The 21,217-nt window shown below is 44.0% G+C and overlaps 2 protein-coding genes across 4 annotated transcripts in view; one reads left to right on the top strand and one right to left on the bottom strand.

Moving 5' to 3' along the window:
* Positions 1–11,606, top strand: part of LRRN3 (leucine rich repeat neuronal 3) — a 44,411-nt gene extending 32,805 nt beyond the window's left edge. The window contains exons 2-3 of one of the 3 annotated variants that reach the window (XM_038752430.1): positions 6,493–6,715; positions 8,583–11,606. In XM_038752430.1, coding sequence (XP_038608358.1) covers positions 8,943–11,069 — 2,127 coding nt within the window. In that variant the 5' untranslated portion in view covers positions 6,493–6,715; positions 8,583–8,942 and the 3' untranslated portion in view covers positions 11,070–11,606. Of the gene's footprint in view, positions 1–6,492; positions 6,737–8,582 lie in introns of all 3 variants that reach the window. The other 2 variants (XM_038752432.1, XM_038752429.1) reach the window with 2 other exon arrangements.
* Positions 1–21,217, bottom strand: part of IMMP2L (inner mitochondrial membrane peptidase subunit 2) — an 893,637-nt gene that overhangs the window by 436,002 nt on the left and 436,418 nt on the right. The gene's annotated exons all lie outside the window — the stretch shown is intronic.

Here is a 21,217-nt window from a genome sequence, read left to right as displayed (position 1 = left end):
CTAAGCACAGAGGTAGATACAAGATATTTGGGTTGGACACAGTCCCTACTGTTCCAAATAGGGCTCACTATCTTAATCCCCTTTTTACAGATGAGGGAGCTCAGGCACAGAAAAGTTAAGTGACTTGTCCAAGGTCACACAGCAGACAAGTGGCAGAACCAGAATTAAAATCCAGGTCCTTCTAACTCCCAGGACCATGTTCTATCCACTAGACCACACTGCTTCTCAAGCTCTTACCATGTGCAGAGCATGATACTAAGCATTTGGGAGAGTGCAAAACAACAGAGTTGGTAGACATGTTCCTTGCCCACAACAAACTTACAATCTAGATAATGAATTAATAATGGCATTTATTAAGCGGTTACTATGTGCAAAGCACTGTTCTGGGGAGGTTGCAAGGTGATCAGGTTGTCCTACATGGGGGTCACGGTTTTAATCCCCATTTTCCAGATGAGGTAACTGAGGCACAGAGAAGTTAAATGATTTACCCAAAGTCACACAGCTGACAATTGGCAGAGCCGGGATTTGAACCCATGACCTCGGACTCCAAAGCCCGTGCTCTTTTCCACCGAGCCACGCTGCTTCTCTTTAGTTGGAGAGAACAATCTAGACATGATCTCTGCCCACATCAAACAGAAACTCCTTACCATCAGCTTTCAAGTACTCAATCAGCCCTCCTAGCTCAAGAATCTCGTCCTACAACCCAACCTGCTCACTTTGCTATTCTAATGCTGGCATTCTCACGGTACCTCAGTCTCATCATTCTTAGCACTGATTGCTTGCCCACGTCTTCCCTCTGGCCCGGAACCCCTTCGCTCTACATTGCCAAAGGACCACCAGTCTCCCCATCTTCAAAGCTCTACTAAAATCGTATCTCGTCACTTCCCCTATTTGCCCTCCCTTCTGTGTCACCTATACATTTGGGTCAGTAACCCTTAAGCATTTTGATATTTACCCCACCCACAGCATTTATGTACATATCCAGTGGTAGCAATAGTTGCGGTATTTGTTAAGTGCTTACTATGCGCCGGGCACTGTACTAAGTGGTGGGGTGGATACAAGCAAATTGGGTTGGACGCAGTCCCAGTCTCACATGGGGCTCACAATCTTAATTCCCATTTTACTGATGAGGTGACTCAGGCCCAGAGAAGTAAACTGACTTGCCCAAGGTCACACAGCTGACAAATGGCGGACCCAGGATTATAATTAGGTCCTTCTGTCTACCAGGCCCATGCCCTATCCACTAGACCATGCTCCTTCTCTAATAATAATAATAATAATAATAATAATAATAATAATAATAATAATAATAATAATAGCATTTAATAAGTGCTTACTATGTGCAAAGCACTGTTCTAAACACTGAGGAAGTTACAAGATGATCAGGTTGTCCTACGGGGGGCTCACAATCTTAATCCCCATTTTACAGATGAGGTAACTGAGGCACAGAGAAGTTAAGTGACTTGCCCAAAGTCACACAGCTGACAATTGGTGGAGCCGGGATTCGAACCCATGAACTCTGACTCCAAAGCCCGTGCTCTTTCCACTGAGCCACGCTGCTTCCTGCCTCCATGTCTAGACTGGTAAACTCCTTATGGGAGAGATCATATCTACCTACTCTTTTGTGTTGTACTCTCCCAAGTATGTAGTAGTACAATATTTCTGCATATAGTAAGCACTCAATCAACTGATCAATCAATAGCTCACTGTGGCAGGGAACGGGCCTATCAACTCTGTTACATTGAACTCTCCCAAGAACTTAGTACAGTACTCTGCACATAATAAGCAATCAAAAAATATGATTGATTGATTGGTATTTATTGAATGCTTACTGTATGCTGAGCACCGTACTAAGCATTTGGGAAAGCAGAATACAATATAGTTGGTGGACCTAAGCTTTTCCAACCAGGCACCTATAGTCTTGATTGATTGTTAGGGCAATGCCAGGGTTTGGTATTATTATCCCTCCAATAGTTAAGGGCAACTGTCAGGTTGTGGGGAGCAGCAATGTCAGCTATGGGTGACTGGACCGGGAACATCGGCATTGCTTCAGTCATGGGGAGCTTAATGAAACCAGTAAAGCGAATGCCTTCAGACAGCCGTGCTCTCGATTCACTGGGCACAGGGGCCTGGGGTCTTCCTCCAGGAGAGAAGGCGGTGCTGCTGAAACCACATGGTGGGTTTTGTCTTAATAAGTGTCCAGTAAGAATTTTTTCTGGCCCTGAAACATTAGCCAAAAGGAAAAAATTACGTTGCATGCCCCGAAAGAAAAGACATGGATTTTTCCTGTACATCAGAAATCCCAGCAACTGCAAATGAGGTAAATCATGCCCAACATAATTCCGCATCGCAAATGTATTCACACTAATACTGTGTGTGTGTGTGCCTGGTAATGTGTGTGGACTTTTTTTTTCTCTGCTCTCCCTCCCCTCATTGCCTCCACTTGCTCCCTCTGCTCTACCCCCCTCCCTGCCCCACAGCACTGTGCGTATATAGGTACACATTTATAATTCTATTTATTTTATTAATAATGTGTACATAGCTATAATTCTATTTATTTATATTGATGCTATTGATGCCTGTTTACTTGTTTTGATATCTGCCTCCCCCCTTCTAGACTGTGAGCCCATTGTGGGCAGGGATTGTCTCTATTTGTTGCTGAATTGTACTTTCCAAGCACTTAGTACAGTGCTCTGCACACAGTAAGCATTCAATAAATACAATCAAATAAATGAATGAATGCAGCTGGTTATGTCTCTCTGCTTTAGTGATGCTAACTTACTCTAGACAATCTGTCAAAAACCTGGGATCTAATGCTGACTCTGCCACTTATCTGCTGTGTGACCTTGGGAAGTCACTTTACTTCTCTGGGCTTCAGTTACCTCATCTGTAAAATGGGGATTAAGACTGTGAGCCCCATGTGGGACATTGGTTGTGTCCTACCTGATTAACTTGAATCTACTCCAGGACTTAGAACAGTGCCTCCACATAGTAAGCAGTTAACAATTAATACAGTGCTCTGCACACAGTAAGCACTTAATAAATATGATTGATTGAGTGAATGAATGAATATAAAAAAGTAGGGTGGAAATAACTGTAATGGCAGACATTGAAAAACTGTTCTTTTCAAGCTTAAGGCTACAAGGTAGCTCTGTAGGAACAGCTGTGTTTTCCAAGCGCTCACCACCTCTAAATTGGCCCTTTTGAAGTGACCTATCCACTGCATTGCCAGGAAGCCACGTTGCAGGATAACTGCTGCGTTTATGCATTTTATTGCCATCTCCCTAAGCACTGAAGTGGGAACAGGAAGACTGCCAAAATCCAATGCTTTGCTCTTCCTTTATGCCCATTCTCACTCAGCTACTGGATGTCCACTTCACCAGTGATGCAAAATGCTCCTCTGGGGACTATCCAGTTAGATATTTGAAAAATCCCAAGTTATAAAAACGCCTCCTGTGAGCTGCTGCAAAGGCCATCAGGACCAACAAGAGAAATAGATCGAGTGGAAGCCAACCCATTTCTGTTTTCAAGAGAGATAACCCTCAAAGATACATATTTTTCCAAAGAGGCTGCAGCACGGGTGTTTATAGGGCTACAAAACTCATCATCAGGCTTAAATTTAAAAATCCATCCAAAGATTTTTCGTTAGATTTGAATAACAATAGCCCGTCAGTAACTGAGGTATAGCAGTGTCAACGAGGATCCAATCACCCAAGTTTCTTTTCAGATGTATCCTTCTCCTGATTGTAGACAAGAGCTCTAGACAACTAGCAACAATAGAAGCTCGAAGAGGGAAATTTCTATTTAGTTGATTAAGGAGAGATATTGCTATTTCAGCCACTCCATTTAACTGACAATTATTTTCACTATCTTCTTTGTTAAGACAACTGGCCAATTTACACTGCATTGTTGGAGTTGAATAGGATACTGTTGTCTCTGGCTCTGAAAATCCCCCCTCGTTTGGTGTTTATTTGGGGGTTTTGGGTTCATAGTGAAGACGGGTGGCACCCTGTGGATGGGATGTGGATGGGATTCCAATGGGGAATCCATTGCTGCCAGACCAAAGGTGAGAAGGAAACATCCACGGGGTGAGTTTCAGGGGTATGAGTTTAAGTAAAGACAACTCTTCTGTATCTGTTTGAAGAGAGACATAGAAACCTGGTTGCATTTTAGAATGCACCTGGAAGCAACATATCTGACATAGAATATTAGCCCTCTAAAATTTGGAGAAAAGCACACCAAAGTAGCACCGAGTTCCTCTGGCAACAAACCCCAGTGCTTCCATTCAAATTTCTAAACATTACAATAATGAGTTAAATGATTGTGATTGGGACCATTCTGAAACAAAGAAATGTGCTTACTCTCCCAATTACAAATGTATGAATCTACTTTATATGTGTGGATCCAGATACTTTTTGTTCCGAAAATACTTCTGCAACTAAAATTGGAGCAGCATGGCCTAGTGGAAAGAGCATCAGCCTGGGTGTCAGAGGACCTGGGTTCTAATCCCAGCTCCGTCACTTGTCTGCTGTGTGACCTTGGGCAAGCCACTTCACTTCTCTGTGACTCAGTTCCCTCATCTGCAAAATGGGGATTCAATACCTGTTCTCCAACTTACTTAGACTAGGAGCCCCATTTGGGATCTGATTCTCTTGTCTCCACCTCAGTGGTTAGTATAGTGCTTGGCACATAGTAAGCACTTAACGAATGCCACGATCATTGTTATTATTGATAGTAAAAGGTGGAATTACTCTCCAAAAATGTTAAAAAAATCAACAAAACCACATTCAAAAAGTATTGATTGAAGTTCATCTCCCACCTAGCACCTCTATCAATTCCCTCAATAAGTAGGGCTTTGAAAGTGGGATGACAGTTTCAAGTGGTATTTTCTCTGACGTCCTGTCAGTCACAGAAGACCAGAGACCACAGTTGCCAGCCCTTGCCAAGACCCATTCAATCTCCATTCCCCAAATCAGGCTGGCTCTAAATGCGGGGAGGGGAGAAATAATAAATTATTGAGTACCTACTGTGTGCAAGGCATTGGAGTAGGCCCTTGGGAGAATACCACAGAAATGATGGGCATGATCTCTACCCTCAATGAGTTTACAGTCTATTAGGGGGAGACAGACATTGCAATAAATTACCCAGAGTGGGAGGTAATAGAGGATGAAGATATGTATACAATTTCAAAGGAGACACAAAAGAAGGGAGTATTCTGTTGGCTGTGTTGTAAGCTCTTCAAGGGCAGAAAATGGATAATTTACTCTATAGACCTTTTTGTACATGAGAGGTGCTCAGTCTAGTGCCCTGTGAAGAGTAGACACTCAGCATACGCTGCCAATATTGATGCCAGTGTTTCAAAACTCCTTGACAGAGACAACTGTCACATCAAATAACATGTATTACATTCACTTAAAGTTACATTAGTTGGTTACATTCACTAAGCGCTTAGTACAGTGCTCTGCACATAGTAAGTGCTCAATAAATATGATTGATTGATTCACATAAATGGTTTAAGTGAAAAGGTTCTGAGTTTTCCAAGAAATAGAAAGAGTCCTTATTGTTAAGCCTTCCCTTTGCCAGGACATTTGACGGAGTATGGGCTTTACTGTCCTGCTGAAGAAAATGACTCAAATTGACCACATTGACTTCTCCATTTAGCTCTCACCAACACAGTTAAGCAAAACCAGTAGTTACATTCAGTTTTGTTTTAACCACATAGTTGAACACAGGTGTTTTGCACAGTTTTCCTGTTCATCCAGATCCCTTTGGGCAAAGTAAAGCCCATTCTTTCCTTTAAATAGACAAAGGAAAGAATATTCCCTACCCATAATTTATTTTAATGTCTGTCTCCAATTGCTGACTGTAAGCTCCTTGTGGCCAGGCATTATATCTACCAACTCTGTGGTATTGTACTTTCCCAGGTGTTTAGTGCAGTACTCAGCAAGCACTCAATAAATACCATTCATGGATTGATTGAGAATCGGATCTATTGATCAGCTTTTTCTTCAAGTCAAAGTCCCTTGATTTCTAGTAATAAAGGAACAGGTTTGATCGTGGTGTCCTTTGCTGGTATTTGATTGACCCATTGCCAGCTGAGTGCATTTAGAAAGTGTTTAGCAAAGCGTTTCCTTTATGCTTTACTCACACATCCAGCTTGAGATGTTGGAAGAGGCAGAAACCCTGGCTGCTTTGGGAGTTAAGGGAGGGTAGGTAGGTATCTTTGCTTCTTAGATTCCTCACTACTGCCAGCCTTCAAACAGAGTACAGATTAATGTATCTGAGAATGAAAAAGAATGGCTCTTGGAGTAGCACTGAACTGATGAGGTGCAGATGTAGACTGATGAAATGGGGGGAACTGAGACAGTAGTTTGGACCTTCAAAAGATCTTAGGCCCCAGAACCATGGCCAGCCCTTTCCAAAAAGAACAGAAAAACTCTAGGGGGTCTCACAATATGCCTCTTCCAATGCCTGAAACAGCTTTAATTTCAGGTCACATCTAGCTCCAGGAGAATACTCCCTCGTCTCCGGAAACTCGGGAGTGAGTTCGATAACAAGAGCCCCCCTGCACTGACCACTGAAGAGAAAGGGCACCCCTGAGGGTGATTCAAGACGTTCCGCATCTCTGAAGACAGAACTAGTCATGTCTCTGTCTGTGGCACGTCTCAGCGATATTTACCACCGTCAATGAAGCATCGACTGCAGCTCATTATCTGTAAGCCCGGGAGCATGAAATGTAAGGCAGTACGGTACATATTCATTGTAGGGTAGGGATGATGCTGTGCAGTTGTGAACTTTGGAACTGTCATATGTTTGGGGAAGAAAATAGCATTGTAACTCTAGTGTGCGCATTTGGAAGCAAAGTTTTCTACCATGGAGTTTGGAATGGAGGTTTGGGTTATCATCATGCTGCTGGCCGGCCTTTGGAATTTAAGGTATAACAACATCAGTATTCATTGAACAGGAATACTATCTAAGTGTAGTTGTTAATAGAATAAAGTCCTTTTTCCCTGGTTCCCTGTAAGTAATCTTTGGGTTAAAAAGATAATCTCATGTCAGACCGGGATTATATGATATGTGTTATTCATTTATATGAATGCCTGGCTTCCCCTCTAGACTGTAAGCTTGTTCTGGGAAAGAAGCATGATGACCAACTCTATTGTACTGTACTCTCCCAAGTGATTAGTTTAGTACTCTGCACACAGTAAGCACTCAATAAATACCATTGATGTTGACTGTGCATGGAATGTCAAATTAGGCTTTATTTATTCTAATCATAAAAATATTTTTCTTATGAAGAAGCAGAACGGCCTAATAGAAAGATCATAGGCTTCAGAGTCCGTGAACCTTGTTCTTATCCTGGCTTTGCTATTTGCCTGCTGTGTGAGCTTGGGCAAGGCACTTAACTTCTCTGTGCCTCAGTTCCTTCACCTATCCAATCCGTCACCAAAGCCTGCCAGTCTCACCTTCACAATATCGCCAAGATCCGCCCTCCCCAAGCACTTGGTACAGTGCTCTGCACACAGTAAGCACTCAATAAATGTGATTGACTGAATGAATATCCTGCCTCTAGGCTGGGCTGTTCTCTCTCTTCATTACTCAATAGAAAATTACTCTCCTCACCTTCAAAGATTTATCAAAGGCACGTCTTCTCCACGAGGCCTTCCCTGACTAAGCCCTCATTTCCTCTTTTCCCACTCTCTTCTGCATCGCCCTAATTTGCTCCCTTTATTCGCCTCTCCCTCAGCCTCACAGTACTTATGTAAATATCCTTAATGTATTCATTTATATCAATGTCTGTCTCCCTATTGAGATTGTACGCTCATTGTAGGCAGGGAACGTGTCTACCAACTCTGTATACTGTACTCTCCCAAGTGCTTAGTAAAGTGCTCCGCACACAGTAATTATGATTAATTGATTGACTGACAAAATAGGATTCAATCCTACTCCCTCCTATTGAGACTGTGAGCCCAGTGAGCTACAGGGACTGTGTCTGTCCTGATTATCTTGTGTCTGTCCAGTGCTTAGTGTAGTGCGTGGCTCAGAGTAAGTGCTTAGCAAATTATTGTTATATTGTCATATAAATTACTCATTTAGAATTGTAGATGTGGAAAGTCTGAAAGAAAAAAAAAGTCAGGGGAGTAGCAACACTACCTGTCTCCGAAGGTGACCTCTTGCAGGAGGGAAGAGGGAAGGGGAATCACAGAAAGGAAGACAGATGGTGCAGTTGACGGAAATCAAACAGAACTGTGGAATGGGTTTCTTTTAAGTAATATTCCAGTTCCTTTGGAATATTCAGCATGATTTCAGATGTCTCCTGTTCCAGCACGATATTGTCAGTTGCAGACATCGCTCACCAAAGTGTCCCCGTTGGTTTCCACAGAGGAGCTTTGGCAGGCCACAGGTCAGCCACCTCCAGGATAGACCTGGCAGGCCACAAGTCCAAGGAGGCATTGTTAGTGGATTCTCAAGAAGTCACTTCAATCCTCCAGCGCTTCCGCATTTCCAGTGTTGGGGTGCTGAGCAGAAGGCAGAGCTTCAAACCTTTTCCTTGCTAATGATTTTCCTCTTTCTCATTTCAGGTCATGCCTCCAATCCCGCAAACACCCCTCAGGCATGGGATCTGAAGTAAATACTCCTAAATAAATGAATCACTTAACCGCCTATGGCCTTCCACCCATACTTCACCTTCGCATCGCCCATCAATTTTACAGCATCAAGGAGACAGTGACCTTCATTTTTCCAATGTGCACGGTATTTCTGGACAGTGCAATTGCAGAGTTGACACTTATTTCCAGGAAGAAAAACTCCATACATCCATGGCATTCATCATTTGACAAATGCAAGCATTTTCCTTATCAATCAGCTCTCACTGAACCCAACGGCGGCGGCGCCCGTGGAATCCTCAAGGGCCTGCTCCATTCCTGAAGAAACAAGCTAAAATGAAGGACATGCCACTCAGACTTCATTTGCTGCTGGGCCTAGCCATCACTGTCCTGGTCCAAGCCGCTGAGAAGAAAGCAGACTGCCCGCCAATGTGTACATGTGAAATCAGACCTTGGTTCACCCCCAAATCCATTTATATGGAGGCCCCGACGGTGGATTGCAATGATTTAGGTCTCTTTAATTTCCCTGCTAGATTGCCCGCTGACACGCAGATTCTACTTCTACAGACGAACAATATTGCAGAAATCGAATACTCAGAAGACTTTCCAGTGAACCTCACTGGCCTGGACTTATCTCAAAACAATTTATCCTCCGTCACCAATGTTAATGCTCAGAGGATGCCTCAGCTTCTGTCTGTGTACCTGGAGGAAAACAAACTCACTGAGCTGCCTGAAGAATGTCTGTCTGGCCTGGACAACTTGCAAGAACTCTATATTAATCACAACCTGCTCTCGGCAATTTCTCCGGGAGCCTTCATCGGCCTCCGTAATCTCCTCCGGCTTCATCTCAATTCCAATAGATTGCAGATGATCAACCGCGAATGGTTTGAAGCTCTTCCTAATCTAGAGATTCTAATGATTGGGGAAAATCCTATCATCAGCATCAGAGATATGAACTTTAAGCCTCTTATCAACCTGCGCAGCCTGGTTGTTGCCAGCATAAACCTCACCGAAATACCGGACGATGCCCTGATTGGCCTGGAAAATTTAGAAAGCATCTCATTCTATGACAACCGCTTTGTCAAAGTGCCCCAAGCAGCGCTGCGAAAGGTCATAAACCTGAAGTTCTTGGACCTAAACAAGAATCCTATTAATAGAATCCGGAGGGGCGATTTTAGCAACATGCTACACCTGAAAGAGTTGGGGATAAACAACATGCCAGAACTGATCTCCATAGATAGCCTGGCAGTCGACAATCTGCCAGATCTGAGGAAAATTGAAGCCACCAACAACCCTAGGCTTTCCTACATCCACCCCAACGCTTTCTCCAGGCTGCCCAAGCTGGAGTCCCTCCTCCTCAACAGCAACGCCCTCAGTGCCCTGTACCAAGGAACGATCGCATCCCTCCCCAACCTCAAGGAAATCAGCATTCACAGCAACCCAATCCGCTGCGACTGTGTTATCCGCTGGATCAACATGAACAAAACCAACATTCGGTTTATGGAGCCCGAGTCCCTGTTCTGTGTCGACCCTCCGGAATTCCAAGGGCGGAACGTGCGGCAGGTGCACTTTCGGGAAATGATGGAAATCTGCCTCCCTCTGATAGCCCCGGAGAGCTTCCCATCCAACCTGGACTTAGCAAGCGGAAGCTGCGTTTCACTGCACTGCAGGGCCACGGCGGAGCCGGAGCCTGAGATTGCCTGGATAACCCCGTCGGGCCGCAGGCTCTTGCCCAATACCATGTCTGGCAAGTTCTACGTCCACTCCGAGGGGACGTTGGACATAAGTGGCATAACGAGCCAGGAGGGCGGCCTGTATACTTGCATGGCCACGAATCTGGTCGGGGCCGACCTGAAGTCGGTTCTGATCAATGTGGATGGCTCCCTCCCACGGGACGGCAGTGGCTCTCTGAACATCAGGGTGAAAGACATCCAGTCCAGCTCCGTGCTGGTGTCCTGGACAGCGAGTGCCAAGATTTTCAAGGCCAGCGTGAAGTGGACAGCCTCCGCCTGGGCCAAAAGCCCGCGTGTTGCCCAGAGTGCCCGAATCCCATCAGACATGAAGGAATACAACCTGACCCACCTACACCCTGCAACCGAGTACAAGATCTGCGTGGACATCCCCACTATCTACCAGCAGAGTAAGAAACACTGCATAAATGTCACCACCAAGGGCCTGGACCACCCTGGGGCAGATCACAACAAGATCAAAGGGACAGCAGCGATTGCCTGCTTTGCGGGCCTGCTGGGGATCCTTAGCGTGATGTGCGTCTTCAGCTGCCTCTCGCAGGAGCTGAGCTGCGACGCTGACCCCGGTGACGTCAGGAATTATTTGCAGAAGCCAACCTTCCCCTTCAGTGAGTTCTACCCGCCTCTCATCAGCCTCTGGGAAGCCAGCAGAGAGAAAAGCACAGGCCTGGAGGTACAAGCGACGGTTATAGGGGTCCCGGGCAGTGTGTCCTAAAGCCACCGCAGCACAAAACCTGCTTTCTGAGAAGAAAAGCACAAGACTGAAGTTGTGCTAAGTGAAAGGCAGAGAAGCTGGGCTCCTTAGGAGGGAGAAGCCAGGGTTGGACGGGCGTTGCCGCTCCCAAGGGGAAATCGGCACCGACTCAGCATACGATGTACACCTAGCTGGATTCGAAGGTTACTGTGCCAACCAAATAAAACAACTCAATTTTCTAAACTCCCATGTGACTTTTCTGTCTGGAATACAGTCCAAGCGGACAAGAGCATTTTCGGTATTTGGTTTTTTAGTCTGGAAGAGTAGTGATTGCACACTACCTCCTCGTGGGTTGCCACACACATATTAGCCAAGAGTTTTGCCGGGACCGGATAAACTTGAATTGGCTCGTGGTGTAACAAAATGGACAAATTCTGTAGAGTAGACGCAGTGAGTATGTGCAACTTTTTTTATGAGGAAAAATACATTTTGGATTAAAATCAATGGCTTTTGTCCTGTTTTCGTTTCTAAATAAAAGAGCATTTCTGGGAGACATGATCTGACAAAACCCAAGTCATTTACCGGCCGATCGAAGAGCGCTCTTTCCTGATAAATGGTAGGATCTGACGGTTTCGGAAACCCGATCTTCGTTTCTAACCCTCTGGCCAACTGCCCCCATGCCCAAATATGTTCCTGAGGTCTTCTATATAGTGTAAGAGTAAGAGCAGCAAGGCACCTTCCTTTTCTCTCTTTTGAAAGGAAAAATATGCTTTCACGAGGGAGAAAAGTTGTCAGGATGTGATCGCCACAGATTGAGGCCTACATTTAATCGTTTGCCTCAGTCCATGCACATTTCATACTTAAGTGGTAGAAAGAGAATCAGTGAATCTCCAGCTTGAAAGCCTTCCATTCTCTGCCAGCTCAGGCAGGGTTAAGGCATTATTCACTCGGCGGTTTCATCTAACGCTCCTGCAGATGGAACCTGATGGTTCGGAACATTTCCCATTTCAAGAAAGAGAGAGTGGAACCAAATTCTACATTAAAGAGCAGAAGGTCATTGGTGGGAGGTGGGGAGGGAGGCCGTGCCAGATCCTCAGTTCAAATCCCATTTCTGCCTCTCGGTTCTGTGGCTGTACTGGTCCCAGAACCGGGGAAATAAATGCTGACTGCCTGAGGTGCCCCCGGCTGCAATCACGGCTCCTCCTGACAAGACACTGTGGGGCCACTTGGAAGTGATGGTTGCAGTTGTACACTACTTGCTTGATTGTGCCTAGCTCTCCTGAGGCCTGATTAACTTCAACTACTTCACTACTTAAAAACAGCAAATGATTCAAACACAAGCATCTTGTTTGCGGGAAGTGTTTCCAAAATCTATGCTACTAATTGGACTTATATATCAATATATTTTCTTTCTCTGAATTGTGGGAGAAAGTGGAAGAATGAGACAGAGAAAGTAAAGGAGCAGTGTGGTCTAGCGGCTAGAGCACAGGCCTGGGAATCAGAGGACCTGGGTTCTAATTCCGGCTCTACCACTTGTCTGCTGCAGAACCTTGGGCAAGTCACTTCACTTCTCCGTGCCTCAGTTCCCTCATCGGTAAAGTGAGGATTAAGACTGTTAGGCTCATGGAGGACGGGGACTGTGGACAACCTGAGTACATGGTATCTAGCCCCATGCTTAGTACAATGCCTGGCACATAGTTAAGTGCTTAACAAATATCATAATTATTATTATTAATAAAGAGAAAAAGAGAAAGAGAAGGAAATGGAGAGGGGGGAGAGGGACGGAGGGAGGAGAAGGCATAGGGAGAGAGCGGGAATGAGAGGATGTGAGAGATAGAGAGAGGAAACATGGAGGGAAGGTTGGGAGGCAGCTTGGCCTAATGAAGAGCCCGCAACTGTAATTCAGGGGAGTCCAATCCCAGCCTTTCCACTGTCCTACGGTGTGGATTTAGACAAGTAACTTAACCAGCCCACACCGTTGTTTTCTTATCTACTTCCCTCTTCCACTGTGAGCCAACGTGGTTCGGGGACTGTGTCCAAACTGATCTTATGTATTCCCGAGCACTTAGTGCAGTGCTTTGGCACTCATTATTATTATTATTATATTTTAAGTGCTTACTATGTACGAAACATAGTTCTAAGAGCTGAGGAAGATACAAGTTAATCAGTTTGGACACAGTCCCTGTCCTCCATGGGGCTCACAGTCTAAGTTAGGAGGGAGGAGTATTCAATCCCCATTTTATAGATGAGTCAACTGAGGTATGAAGAAGTTAAGTGACTTGCTCAAGGTTTCACAGCAGACACTTGGAAGATTTGGCTTCCAGTCCCATTCTTTTTCCACTAGACCACACTGCTTCTCATGTAAGCACTTATCATAATTATTAGTGAGATGTAGCTTGTGTGAGTGAGTGAGAGGGGGGAAAGAGAGAAAAGTGTTGAGGAGACAACTGGCTGGAAAGTATAACTTCAAGACAACCCATCAAGAGCCTTTAATCAAGGAGAAGTCTTCAACCTAGTAGAAATCTGGGTGCAGGGACAAAGCAGAAAAAAGAGATTGAGCAAGGCATGGCCACACAGGTCAAAGACAAATGAAGAGCTGGCAATCATCTAGCGTTTCTGGATTACTTGGGGAACCAAAGAGATTAATTCAGATCCCAAAGAGAATGTTTACACCTGATCTATACAGTGATCAACAACCTCAAATTGGTCCATTCATTTCCACCTCTCTACTTCCTGCATATTGGGGAAACACACAGGGCTGAATGTGTTGGAACATTCAAACACAAGGGCCCACTGAGGGATATAAGATTGTACAGTTTTCAGGATGAATGCACTTATTTTTCATTGGCTAGATACAGTCTTGGGGTAGAAACCCACCTATGATTCTCTAGAATTACACGGAACTGAGTCAGCAAGAAAGTGTAAATTTTAGCAAAAGGAATGATTGGATGTAAAAATTTCAGAATTAAAATGGTAAAAATGCGAGTTCTTTGAGCATCTTATTTAAGAAATGAAAAATACATTCAACGATTTTATTTCAGGGGGAAATATCCACTCGATTAAAGGAATTTAGTCATGCACAATTACCAAAAGAAGAAAATGATGAGACTTTATTCTTCTCTACAGCTATTATGGAAAAATGACAAATGCAAAGGACAATTACAGATGCTGTGTGTTGGGGGAGGCAAACCCTCACCTCTGAAATGATACAATATTTCAGGTTATCTCACCTTTGTCATAAAACCAGGCATTTAACTTTCCCACTGGAAGCCTGCTACAGTCCTTCAAAACGTCTCTGCATGATAACACTTCCAGAACAGCAAAGCCATATCATTCTATCTGCTGTTAATGAATAGTTTGCTTTCACAAAAGAATTGGCACTTTCCGAAGCAACCCAAACTATTTTTTGACACTCTCCAAGGGATTTGGTAATAGTTTTAGTCCAGAGGATAGACGGTGTTAATTTTAACACTCCCCAAATTTGGACCTTACAAATTCAATATGTTTCCCGAACACAAATTCTACAACCTGATGAATCACCATCACACACAGGCTGACGTTACAATTTATCAGCTCGACACACTCATATATCAGGAGAAGTTTCAACACAGCAGACAGAGCTTTTAGAGTAAGGCTATTTGTCAAAAACAGGGGAACTGAAATATGACCTATTACAAAGCAGGTACTGTATAGGTCAGCAAGAACCTGTTCATGTATCTTGTATGTTTGCCTTTTGAACCTAGCTAGACTTCTTACTGGCCACAGATATATATCCGAAAACCAAGATTTTCATTTATTTCAAACCGTGGGTCTTAGAAAAGGGGGGTAAAACCAAATGAACACCTTATAGGAAGGAATGACCTGAAAAAGCATTTTTGGGAGGTTTCAGATGATTACATATAACTGCTCGGAGGAGATGTAATGCTATTTACTTCATTAAAAGTCTAATCTAGATTTTCTATTGAGGAAGAAAATGCATTTGCTTAATAACAAGAATGGTATTTCATACTCCCTGTGTAACCTCTTAAACCTCATAAAATTATCCAGCTCTGGTCACATCACTCAAAGCATTTATATTCACAAAAAGGTTTCCATCTGATGAAATTGGAAAATATCTATTTTACTGCCAACTGTAATGTAAAGTATTCCATCTATAACTAATAAAAATGGTTGTAAAGCATATAGCTATAAAATGCTAAACAATAGCAATCCAACTTGTGAAAAAGAAAATACTGCTTTCATAGAAGCATATTAATTTTCTAACTTTCCAAGTTTATTATTTTAGATGCAATAAAACCGGGCCGAAATGTTGTGATGGTAAACAATAAACTAATTTGTATTTAATTCTATAGACAATGCCCAAATTGATTAAGACAACAGAACAGAAGCCCCTAACTGTACAGCAGCACTGTAGATCTGTCCCTCCCAATCATTGATGATGGTTGTTGGTATTTGGGTATTCAAGACTTGAGTGTGTCATAAGGGACCGACGAATGATCAATTCTCCATTCCTCTGGGAACTACACATACACACAGATATGCACACACACAGTAACACACATACTCCAGTCTTGAAAAAAAAAGTACATACTACTGAGTCCACAAACTGAATTAGTCACTTTTATCTCCTCTCTCCCAGACTACCAGAAAAACACAATAAGTCCCAAGAAACTCACCTTTTCTGTTTGGGGCATACTACTAGGGCTCCTTGAGGTAGAAGTTCATCCTAAACAGAACAACTTCTGACTAGCTCCCCCAAAACTACCAGGTTTAAACAAAGGGGATAGGATATCTATGAGTCTCTATCTCCTCCCTGCTCTGGAAAGTTAACTACTGCCAGATGAGGACACCTCTGGCAGCCGTTCGGGCTGGGTGACCCTTTCCACCACTCATTTGCCTAGAAGAGCTTCAGAGATATGGGTTATCTCTCACCTGATCTACCCCAGTGCTCGACGAATACCACGATTATTATAATTATAATTAGGGACAATTTTCCAACAGTAAGGGCATTTATGGAAAGGTTCATGTAAATTAGTCCTGACAGAAACAATAGTCACCAGATCTGAAGAGTCACCTCAGCCCATCATTCACCAAATTTGCACAGTAGGTTGCAGGTCGCAGTGGCAAAGCGAAACACCTAGAGGAGATTCAGCTTCCCTGAGTACAGCTACTCGAGGAGCAAGTGTGAGGAAAAGACCAAGATACTAATTCCCCAGGTGGATCAGTACTTGAGACATAAATTCGTAATAGGAATCAGGGAGCTGGAAAATTTGAAGAAAAACACAAATTAGATTGTCCCTAATGATTGTTCTCCATTGTCTATCACAATTATAAATAGCAGGACAATAATGATTTCAAAAGATGAGATAAGAAGAGTATTTGGTCTCAGCCTCATATAGGGCTTTCGGTGTTGACTGAAATTCCTGAAATTCAAAATGCCTAGAATGAATTTCTTTAACTCAGATTCACATCATTGTCTTCATCATCACTGTCGATACCATCAACAGCGCTCACAAGGAAACAAATATGTAGGTTTCGATGGGTCATTCACAATGGGTTTCTCTAGGGAAAGAAAGCCGTATGGAGGGGAAAGTGTTAGGTGTACTGGATAGCCAGCCCCAACGCAGGAGGAGGAGTGTCTAGGAAGACAATCATAACATGGTTCCTTCAAGTATCTTGGTGCCAGTGTTGAGGAAAAGAGCCCTGAGCTGAATGAACTGCAGGTCTGACTCAATAATGGTCCTGCTCATGGTCTTCTGGTTTTATTATTACTGTTTATACTTGGCATTTTTAAAGCTCCAATGAAAAGCTTGGGTCAGTGCAACTGGCAGACACACAGGGTTTCTTGGCTATAAAGTTGGCTCAGATTACAATGTTCGCAATCTTTTTTCCTAGCTCGAGCTCCCCAATTTCTCACATGGTGTTTTTCCTTGGCTAATCAACTGCTAATTGGGTTGTGACTTAGCAACATTATAACATTAGGATTGGAGAGACAGACATGCCCAGCATCAGGCAGCACAACCATGGAAAACCTTCTGGACAATAATAGAGAGAGCAAGCATTGAGAGACCTTTAAACCCAGTGTCTTGTAGTGGAGATGCATCAGAGAATTGGAGGCAAGGTTTTTTTTTGGGGGGGACAGGATCACTAGTACCTCTGACCTCTTTCCTCAAATCCCAGCATTTCAGAAATAGAAGGCCAAACGCTAGATTGTGGTAATGAGTGTGGTGACTACTGTGGTCCAAAGCTGAGTGCCCACCACTAAGGAAACTTGGGCAGGGGGTGGCAGGGGAGAAGAGACTCCTGGCATCCTCCTCAACCACCTCAGAAGGTGTCACTGAGAGGTTGTGGGGGAACTGGCTAGGAATCGTTTGTGGGATTTTGCTTGTCCCATGACAGAGAATAAGAGGCAAAGCAGGAGCTACAGACCATTCTGGGATTTCTGGCAAGTTTGTTCCAAATTGCCAGGTGGCAGAGGTGCCCATCTTAAGGGTTCCAATTGAGCAGCTCTGATCTTGTAGGTCGCACAAGAACCAAGAGCTTAAAATGGATGCATTCACTTCTGTGTGGACCTCATAAGACTGATGAGATTGACTGGGGAGCAAAAGCACCTCCTTAAACCAGAATTCATGATCAGCTCTGCATTGTGTCTGCTGAGTTCTAGGTCAGGACACAGAATGAACTTGACGCAAGAAAGCCTTCTCTTTGGCCTTGCACAAACCCCCATTTCCTGTGAGGTGAGGTAAAGGCAATGATCACTCTAGATATTCCACCCATCCCAACCAAACACACCACCCTCCAAAAGAACTCCAGGCTGTCTTGGGTTTTGCCACTTGACTATCAGCAGGAAAGCAATGGAGAAATTTTAACCATACCACACAGATGCATCCTCACATCTGTTCCAGACAAGGACTATAAGGAGCTTGACAGCCATGAGTCCTGGTTCCGTGGTTTTGTAATCAGAAATGATGTCTACTTAGATAGATGAAGCAGTGTCGCCTAGTGGAAAGAGCCTAGGCCTGGGAATCAGAAGACCTGGATTCTAATCCTGACTCTGCCACATGTCAGCTGTGTAGCCTTGGGCAAATCACAATTTCTCAGTGCCTCAGTTTCTTCATCAGTAAAATGGGGATTCAAAACCTGTTCTCCCTTTCCCTTAGACTGGGAGCCTCACATGGAGCAGAGAATCTGTCCCACCTGATCATCTTGTATCTACCTGAGCACTTAGTACGGTATTTAGCAATATCCCTGAAGTCTCTGCTGGAAGAGAGCCACCCCCACTTTTGATTTGACACATGCCAGGCTGTTGTCTCCCAGCAGCCTCACACAAAAACGCATCATTTGAGACGGTCCTCCCTGCACACAGTAGAGAATTGGGTATCAAGCACTTATTGATCGGTTCAGTCCCACTTATAGGTAGGGATTAGATCTCCCTCCATAGCTGTGAATAAATGCATTTCTCCTAGGCAGTTTGGTGGCTTGTTAAAAAAAATTATAAACCTGATATCTTCCCCCCACCACATACACATGCCCACTCCCTAATAGGCCCTGGAATGGCTCTCAGTCCCTCTGGTCTGGTTGGACTGGGCCTGGGCTCTACAGAGCTGCGAGGTGGTGATCAGGGAACAGAGGAGCTTTAAAATCCTCCTCCCTCTCCTGATCGCTCCCTAGCCAAATTTTGTTACTCTATGAAACACATCACTAGCAGTTTCAGCTCAGCACTGATTAAAAACTCTGCTTCTGAGAAGCAGAATGTCTTAGTGGATAGAACATGGGCCTGGAATTCAGAAGGACCTGGGTTCTAATCTCAGCTCCTGCACTTGTCAGCTATGTGATCTTGGCCAAGTCACTTCATTTTTCTGTGCCTCAATTACCTCATCTGTAAAATGGGATTAAGACTATGAGCTCCACGTGGGACAGGGACTATGTCTAGCTAGAGTAACTTTCATTCATTCATTCAATCATATTTATTGAGCATTTACTGTGTGCAGAGCACTGTACTAAGCGCTTGGGAGATACAAGTTGGTAACATATAGAGACGGTCCCTACCCAACAATGGGCTCACAGTCTAGTGAGTCTAGTCTAGTCATCTATCCTATCACTTAGTACAGTGCCTGGCATATAGCAAGCATGTAACAAATTTCATTTTAAAAAAAGAGAAAAACAAGAGAACATTTCTCCAGCACCTGCTTGAGAAGCAATGTGGCTTGGTGGATACAGCAAGGCCTTGGTAGTCAGAGGGATAAAGTCAGAAGGACCTGTGTTCTAATCCTGGCTCTTCCAATTTTCTGCTATGTGAACTTGGGCAAGTCACTTCACTTCTCTGGGCCTCCGTTACCTCATGTGTAAAATGGGGATTAAGAGGTTGAGCCCCATGTGGGACTGGGATTGTGTCCAAGTGGATTAACCTGTGTCTACCACAGTGCTTAGAACAGTGCTTGGCACATAGTAAGCACTTAACAAGTACCATAATAATTATTATTATTAGTGCTATATAAGTATAATTGTTTAAAGTTCATTTTAAAAGATTCTTTTTGTTGTGGTAGGACAGCACAGTACTATGAATGCTTCAGATGGAGTTGGCAATACGACCCTCCTCTTCCATGGGCCCTATTGACTGAGCAGGGTGTGAGGAGGGGAGGGGAGGAGAGGAGAAGGGAGGGAAAGGAGGAGAGGGGAGGGGAAGGGAGGGTCACATCTGGAGAGTTTCCAGTACTCTACCAGTCTCAACTATGGGAGGGAGAGTCAGGCAGAGGCATATCCATTCCATTCCTAGCTTGGGCAGTGGCTAGCAAGTGGAAGGCAATCTGCTACAAGTCAAAACTCACCTGTGCTGGCCAGCAGTGGCATGGAAGAGAGTCAGAGGTGGAGACACAAATTTACTGTGCAGAAGGAGGCAGTGGTATACCACGTCCATATTTTTACCAAGAACACTGTACGGATACACTACCAGAATGATTGTAGATGGAAGTGGGGTGTTCTGGGTGAAATGTGTCCATAGTGTCACTATAGGTAGGAGATGACAACAGCATAAGACAAGACGAGATAACAAAATGGGGAGCTGGGCTTTAAACTGCAGCCTTACTGCTTCCTAACAGGTGAAAAAAAAGAACACAAAAGCCAAATATCTTTCTTCATGTGCTTATTAAAATTAATTCCAGGTTATACTCTCAGACCACATTTTTCTAAGAAAGACAATGCAAATGTAATCATGCTTGATAGAGCCATGAAGCCAGGCATATAATCGGAAGAAAACCATTTGGGTTGAGAATTAAAGATATTAAATTACCACCTCAATTTGGGAAGTGATGAAAGTACAGTGTCAAAAGTAGTTTGATTTCCAGTGTCCTTGATCCTAAGTGACATTTCAACAGCCCTGCCTCACACTTGGGTTTAACAGGAATTGGTGCTGCATTTTCTGAAGAGAACTTTAATAAAAATGAATGAATATATCAAACAATTGAGCTTCTTCATATCAAAAGTCAGCAAGAACGGGTTTGCATATCTTTTTAACCCCAGAGAAATATTCTCTGGCAAACTCCCTTGTTCAGAATCTGACCACAGATGCCCAGTCAGGCAGGCTGGGCCTCAGATCGCTGGATGAAAAGACTCACTCTAGAAAAAGGATGTTTCTTCCTGTTGGCTACTCAGCATAGACTCCAGGGTGACAGTTTCAGAAAGGAAGTGCTGGCTTCTTTCAGTAACTTTACACAGGCCCACCACTCTCCTGCCTTATTTTAGACTTGTGGCCATTGAAGGTGAGCAAGAGGGAAAGGATAAGACCTCTGGTCTGTGAAGCTGAGGATGCAGTGCACATCTCTAATAATAATAATTATGGTACTTGTTAAGTGCTTACTAAGTGCCAGGCACTGTACTAAGCACTAGGGTAGATACAAGCAAATTGGGTTGGGCACAATCCCTATCCCACATGGGGCTCAGAGTATCAATTCCCATTTTACAGATGAGGAAACTGAGGCCCAGAGAAGTGAACTAACTTGCCCAAGGTCACACAGCAGACAAGTGGCAGAGCTGGGATTAAACCCATGAACTTCTAACTCTCAGGCCCGTGCTCTAAATACTTGGCCATGGTGCTCTCAATGCCCAGAGACTACACTGATCATCGTTTCCAGCACGTGTATACTCAAACCTCTCTTCCGCACTCCAGGAGT

Source organism: Tachyglossus aculeatus, chromosome 10 (assembly GCF_015852505.1).
Source record: "Tachyglossus aculeatus isolate mTacAcu1 chromosome 10, mTacAcu1.pri, whole genome shotgun sequence".
NCBI lineage: Eukaryota > Metazoa > Chordata > Mammalia > Monotremata > Tachyglossidae > Tachyglossus > Tachyglossus aculeatus.
This window is presented reverse-complemented; position numbering and strand designations above follow the sequence as displayed.